The sequence below is a fragment of the Theropithecus gelada genome, chromosome 5, assembly GCF_003255815.1.
Source record: "Theropithecus gelada isolate Dixy chromosome 5, Tgel_1.0, whole genome shotgun sequence".
NCBI lineage: Eukaryota > Metazoa > Chordata > Mammalia > Primates > Cercopithecidae > Theropithecus > Theropithecus gelada.
In genome coordinates, this window is record NC_037672.1 from 57211020 (window position 1) to 57218576 (window position 7557).

Here is a 7557-nt window from a genome sequence, read left to right on the forward strand (position 1 = left end):
CATAGAAAGCATATTATTCTTAACTTGTGTAATTATGAGGCAGTTTCTGAGGTTTTGTAAGCAGCATTGGCTTACTGGTGTGGGCATAGTCTTTGGGTTTACACTGACCAAATGCTCATTGTGCTGCTTTCTGTTGCCATAATGCCAGCAAGTTACCGAGCCTCTCTGAGCTTTGGTTTCTTCATCTGTAAATGTGGGTAAGAAGACCAGTCCTCTTAGAGCTACTGAGAGAATTAAATGAGATCACATTTATGAGTGTTTTAAGGCACCAAGGTCAGAGTCTGGCAAAACAGATGTTCCATAATTTGATTCCTTAAACCTTTTCTGCTGGGCAGTCTGGTTCAAGATGAGGGACCCAAAATGTTGCAGCCAGCCATTTCCTATGAGAATTTCTGTGGGGCTGGCAGAGGATTCTGTCTAGTGGCTCTGTGCTTTTAAAGGCCTGCTGTATAAAACCTATAATGGGGCTGGGCACGGTGGCTCACACCTGTAATGCCAGCACTTTGGGAGGCTGAGGTGGGCTAATCACCTGAGGTAAGGAGTTCGAGACCAGCCTGGCCAACATGGCAAAACCCTGTCTGTACTAAAAATACAGAAATTAGCCAGGTGTGGTGGTGTGTGCCTGTAATCCCAGCTACTCAAGAGGTTAAGTGAGAGAATCACATGAACCCAGGAGACAGAGGTTGCAGTGACCCGAGATCATGCCACTTCCCTCCATCCAGCCTGGGCAACAGAGCGAGACTCCATCTCAAAAAAATAAGTAATACATTTTAAAACCCATAATGGGTTTTATAGAGCAGGCCTTTCAAAGCAGAGCCATATAGTCTTTCTTTCTTTCTTTCTTTCTTTCTTTCTTTCTTTCTCTTTCTTTCTTTCTTTCTTTTTTTTTTTTTTTTTTGAGACAGAATCTCACTGTGTCACCCAGGCTGGAGTGCAGTGGCGCGATCTTGGCTCACTGCAACCTCTGCCTCCTGGGTTCAAGCGATTCTCCTACCTCAGCTTCCTGAGTAGCTGGGACTAAGGCATGCACCACCTGCCCGGCTAATTTTTGTATTTTTAGTAGAGACAGGGTTTCACCATATTGGCCAGACTGGTCTCGAACTCCTGACCTCATGGTCTGCCCACCTCAGCCTCCCAAAGTGCTGGGATTACAGTCATGAGCCTCTGCACCTGGCCCATATCTATATCTATCTAGATATAGATATAGATATAGATATAGATATAGATATAGATATAGATTTCTTGAGATGGGGTCTTCTTCTATCACCCAGGCTGGAGTGCAGTGGCATGATCACAGCTCACTGCAGCTTTGATCTCCCAGGCTCAAGCAGTCCTCCCACCTCAGCCTTCCAAGTAGCTAAGACTATAGGCAAGAGCCACCACACCTGGCTAATTTTTGTATTTTTTGTACAGACAGAGTCTCACTATGTTCCCCAGGCTGATCTCAAAGCTGCGGGCTCAAGCAGTACCCCCAGCTCAGCCTCCCAAAGTTCTGGGATTATAGTTTTCAACCTCCACACCCATCATATTAATCTAGTGATTTGTGCTAGCACTTCCGTATGTCTGCTGGCACACATCTGTTCTTTGTCATGTTTAATTTTCAAAATATTGTTTAATTATAGGTAATTCTTTAAATTATCCATTGCTATTAAATGTTGGATGGAAGCTTTATTGGAAACTGACCAAAGAGTGATAAGTTCCGATGAACCAGGCACAGAAGGAAGTGCTGTCCAGAACACACAGCCTGTGGTCTCTATGGCTGAGAGCTGTTGACACTCCTCAGGGTTCTCAGAGGTCCAGTGACAGTCCTTTAAACTCATAAGCTTATAGTACTTAATTTACTCTCTAGACACTTTTACTGGTAGATTAATGGACTAAACATGAATCTCCATTTCAGGTACAGGTACAGTGGCTCACATCTGTAGTCTCAGCACTTTGGGAGGTCAAGGCAGGAAGATCACTTGAGGCCAGGAATTTGAGGACAGCCTGGACAATGTACTGAGACCCCATCTCTTAAAAAAAAAAATTTTTTTTTTCATTTCCATTTTAATCTTGTGAAAATCCAAGCCTAAAGTGATTTAATACCACATCCTGAGTCACACCCAGCTTTATTCCAGGAATAGGAACTCTGAATACTTCTTAAAGAATTTGAACATCTCTTAAGAGTAGTCTGCTTCAAACAGTTCCAGCAAGATAAATAGGAAATGAGGGTGTTGGGACTGGAAAAGGAAAGCCAGTCTAACTGTTTAAGAAATGATTGAAGAGTGGATCAATCAAAATGTTTAAAAGCACAATGGAACTTGATAGTGATCAAACTCATATTTCTCTTGGAAATTAGAAGACTCACTAATGAGTTATTAGTAATTCTCTTGGAAATAGATATTCATTAGTGAGTCTTCTAATTTCCACTAGTGAGTTTTTCTAATTTCCAGGAGAAATATGTCAAGCTCCAAGTAAAGACACTGACATACCGTATTCCCAAGCTTATAGGCCATGAGAATTAGTCTGCACAGGTAGAATGGCCTCACATCAATGTTCAGACACCTTGGCCTCATTGTGTAGGAAAATCTTAACTCTGTTTTTTTGTTTTCATTTTTTTTAATTCTCATCAGTCAAAGAAATAGCTTCCCTGGTTTAATACTGCATTTCTTCATAGACTGAAACAAATAATACAGCTTTCCTTTTAGTCCTTGTTCAGCCACACAACACAAACCAGTATGGCCTTTGGCATTTTACTGCAAGCTTTCCATTCGATTATTAATATTCCGGAGCCCATGATCAAGCATGGAGGAGACCAATAATTAATTGACTTTTCCTTTCCTTTAGGTGCAGTCGATTTCAATCTGAAATCAAACGCTTGAAAATCTCATCCCCAGTGCGTGTTTGTCAGAACTGTTATTATAACTTACAGCATGAGAGAGGTTCAGAAGATGGGCCTCGAAATTGTTGAAGATTCAACAAGCTGAGTGGAGACCACGGTCTGTAGACCCCTTCCCGATTCTCCTGTCCCAGCTTGGAAGGCATTGAAAACAGTCTCCGTTTACACATCTCTTCATACCACGTGTTTGAAGTGTTAAAATTCAAAGGGATCATTGAATAAAACGGGTGTAGAGTACAGGAATGGGGCAGACGTGATTCAGGTGAACAGCACAAGAAGAATATGAGGTGGTTCCTAGAAGCAACACTTTCCATCTCCAATTCTCCCTGATGACAATAGCTGTCTCCAAGAGAAATATCCTCACTTATTAACTCTCTTTTCTTGCATCTCATTTTTATAGAGCTACTCATCCTTATTTGGAAAAACCAACAACAAAAAAGGCTTTTAGAAAATGGTTGTAAATCTGACTTCTTTGCAAGTAACTGTATATTGTAAATAGGTATAAAAGGCCTTTTTTCTAAATAAGGACTTAACTGCCTGTAACATGAAACTTCAAACTAAACCACTAACTCAATGAACTACTTATGGTTTGTCTGACATCCCTCACTTACCAATTAATTATAAATATGTTTTTTTAAATCCCCAAAGACATTATCTGTGGTCTTTTTTTCCTTTCAAGCTCAGCCTGTGTGCCTGATGTCATTTCTTTCAAGTTGCCCACAGTATCTCCACTTAAACTAGGCTAGTAACCAAAATAATGTGGACCTTCTTTAGGAACCAGCGTGGGAGAATAGGAGTCCAGCCGTAAGATAAACTGGAAATATTTGGGTGTCTTGTTCCTGGCTATGCACCACCTCAGTGTTGTTCCTACATAAACAAGGCCCCTTTTAAACTTGTATGTGGACTGCTGTTTGGTCAAAGAATACCTTGTTAGCATTGCAGAAAGGTGGTCAGATGACCAATGCAGTTCAGGAAACAGCCCTGTCTCAACTAATGGAAATATATTTGCATGTAACCCAAAATTAGCTTATCTTGCATAGAACATAATAAGTATGTGTCTTTCGTGACACGGATGTTCTGCTATAGCTTATTTTCAAAAAAGGGGTAAAAAAAGGAAAGAAAAAAGTGTACAGAATTAACATATAAACTTTGTTGTAAAACTGAATCATGTCAGAACTGCTTAAAATTAACCTTTACCATTTAATGTCATCTACCTGAAAACAGTGAGATTTATACTGTATCAATGTCTATTTTTTTGTTTTTGCTATGAATATAATTACAGTATTTTAATATTTAGTTATTTAATTTGTTCTACTAGTTGGATACAGAACACACAAATCCAGGGGGATTAAAGCTGGAAGGGGCTAAGAGATTAGTTTACAGAGAAAAGGCTTGGTGGTGGGATTTTTTTAAATGTGTGTTATGTACATATATATATAAATATTAAAAAATGAAACAGTTAATCTAGATTTTAACATTTTCAGAAACTTAGTGATAATATTATGAACAACTCTAAAAGCCCTGTGATTTGAAAAATGTAGAATCATTAATGGCCCAAGATAGGCCTTCACACCCTCACAGGTGCGAAAGGAAAGGCCTTCACATCCTCGCAGAGGTGTCATGCAAAGGACAGCGGCTTTGGCTTTTCCAACTTTCCGTCTTTAGGCCCTGGTGAGAGGCACACTTATGCACTAAAATGCACATATATGCACATGCATTCAAAAATAGGCATTTGGTACAATGGTGATCTTGTACCTGATGGGCTGAAACCAGCTTAAGAACAAATTTGTTCTTCCTGATACGATAACTAGGTCTCCAAGAGAAAATATAAAGGCTGCTTTAGTGCCTTACGCTTACTAAATTTAAATCTTTATTTACCTGGGTTTGAGCCTACAGACTATTTATGATTACATATCAAAATTGATTAAAACACTTCCATTTCTAAAAGTTCAAATATACTTGTTAATAAAAGGATTATCGGCATTAATACTTTAACTTAAAGAAAAGTTGTGTTCTGTTTTCCTTTCTGTGTCTTACTCCCCCCACACTGTCCCTCCCCCATCACCATCTTCAATTCTAATAAATAATGCTGATGTTCAACAGTTGCAGAAATTGTGCTATCACGTAACTGTGGGCCTTGCCCCTGTGTGGCCCTCTAGATGAGTTGTAGCAGTGTTATTCTACACTTTTTAAAAGAAGCGTCCTCCTTTTGTCCATGAATCATGTTTACCCCATACCCAGTGGCAGAGGTGTTCTTTAAAGACTTGAATATATGAATGTGTGTGTGTTGTTACTTAAAGGTTATTCCTCTTTGTAATAGGAAACTATATGAGATGAACACTTTTAAACTTTCCGACACAACTTTCATTACTAACTTTCTGACACGACTTCCATAACTAGAAGGTGGAAACCAAAACCCTCATGGTAGTATTTCCTCTGGCAGCTGGTGCTGTGGGCAACTGTTTTGTTCAATCGGGTTTCTTTTCTTTTTGACTCTAATGCAGAAATCAACAGAATCACTCACACATACAAGTACACTCACATAAACTAATTATTTCTCTGGATATCGTTCTGTGTTCCATGTAAATTTATTTACCAACATCTATTGTCAACATGTACATCTACCTTAGTGTGGTCTGCATTCTTTCTCTGAGAGTACCTCACAGGGCTCCTGCCTGATCTTCGTAGTTTGTTCATTCATCCATCCACCTGTTCATTTGTTCATCCATGTATTCTAACATTTGTGTGTAGTGTGCAACTGTAATGTCATGCTTTTGAAGAAGAGAATAGCTGCCCATAGCAGCCATCCGTCTGGATAATAGCAAAACACTCTATAGATAAGTTATTTTGCACTTTCTTATGTATAAAGTTGGTAGAAACTTATTTTTGCTTTGTATCATTTAAATACATTTTGTTTTGGTAAATGAACTGTGTATAAAATATTTATGCCGTTAAAACTGTTTTTAGAAAGTATTTTTAATTTCAGCAAGTTTGGTTACTTGTTGCATGACTATTAACACAGCTGACTTTTTGTGTCAGTGCAATGTATATTTTTTGTCCTGTTATTAACTTGTAAGCCCTAGTAATGGCCAATTATTTGTACAGCAACAGAAGTAAATTGAAGATACTGGCTAAGACTGGATTGATTGTGGACTTTTATACTATATTGCAGAAACCAATATGTTTCTTGGTTATGTAAAAGACCTGAAGAATTACTATCTAGTGTGCAATCTGTGATATCTGAATGTTCATTGTATATTTGTCTCTGAAGCAAAAAGGTAGAGTAACACAATTACAATACATGATTAAATGCAATAGTCCAGGTACTTAAGTAATTTTTTTTCATTTCAAATAAATACCCACTATTTACCACCAAAAGAAAGAAAAAGAAAAGTTGTTAAGTCAGTTATTCAGGGAAGGAAAAAAAAACAGAGATCTAATAACTCCCTAAACTTTATGTAGTTCTTTTCTAGTTGTAAATACTTCAGAAGCACCTGCATAAGATTGCAGAAGTATTGGCTGTTAAGGTTCCAGTTCCAGTTCTAGTTTGACCCATCCTTAAAAATCAGGCTTTCTGCAGTCTGAGCTTCTCAATTGTGCTGGATTCCCAGGGCTAATGAGTGTATGTGGGTGGCAGTAAGGAGAAGCAAGCCCCTTCTGGGAGATGTGATCCTCAAATTTGACTGGACCTGTAGAAAAAGACAGGTCTGCATGGTTTTTGCTCTTTTTTCCTGAGCTTTATTCTCTAGCCAAAATATGGTGAAAAGTAAGTAACAGTGTGTGTGTATATATATATATGTGTGTGTGTGTGTGTGTGTGTGTGTCTCTTGCACCCATACTATAGTCACAAAAGGAATATTCCAGTGTCCCCCCTCACCTGGAACTACAGCAGCCGCTGTTAGCAGCTAGTCTTTCCAGTTCAGCCTTCAGTCTGAGAGTGTTAGAACTCACAATCCATTGTTCTTGTTATCAGCTTGTTTGGTTTTAAAATAGCCTTTCCGTAAAGAAGAGTTTTTAAGTTTATTTAGGCTGTTTTGATGATTGTACTTTTTCTAAAGATGCTAAATTCATTTTAAGCTTGAATAGCAGAGCCCCAAATTTGAATATATTTTGCTTATTACAAATTTTACCTTAGTGCAACTCCACTTGAGTGGCAGAAGATGAAGGAATGTGAAGAACTAAAACAATACCAATTTCTTTAAAATTTTTTTTTACAAATGGTAAAAGAGAAAGCTTAGAGCAGTTCCCATATTATTAATGCTTTATTACTTACAGTTCTAGTGATGGGTTGCAGTCAAGGATGGGCACTGCAGAATTCTCAGATGCAGAAATTCAGAGTTTAAAAGAACAACCATGTAAATGATTTTCAGTGAGTCCCTTGTCAGCCATTTGCTTCTCATCTTCAACAAAATTTTCCCTACACACCTCACTTTTGACCATTTGATGGAATTGGCCCAGCACTTGGTTAGTTTTTTGCTTTATGAATATTCTCATTTCCTCCCACCTATTATAAAGCTCTTTTATTTTCTTTTACTTTTGCTAGAGACAGCATCAAGCCAAGCTACCACAATAACATGGTGTTTTGGAGATCCCTGAATAGGAATTACCACTGAGGCTTCAGTTCTAACCAGCTTGGGAATGTAGAAAGCCTCTTGTTTTAGCGCTCGCTCTCTCCAAAG

General features: G+C 38.5%; 1 protein-coding gene across 1 annotated transcript in view; it reads left to right on the forward strand.

The window, feature by feature from the left end:
* Nucleotides 1-6193, forward strand: part of WDFY3 (WD repeat and FYVE domain containing 3) — a 309424-nt gene extending 303231 nt beyond the window's left edge. The window contains exon 68 of the mRNA XM_025385326.1: nt 2827-6193. Coding sequence (XP_025241111.1) covers nt 2827-2950 — 124 coding nt within the window. The 3' untranslated portion in view covers nt 2951-6193. The remainder of the gene's footprint in view (nt 1-2826) is intronic.
* The last annotated feature ends 1364 nt before the right edge of the window (nt 6194-7557 follow it).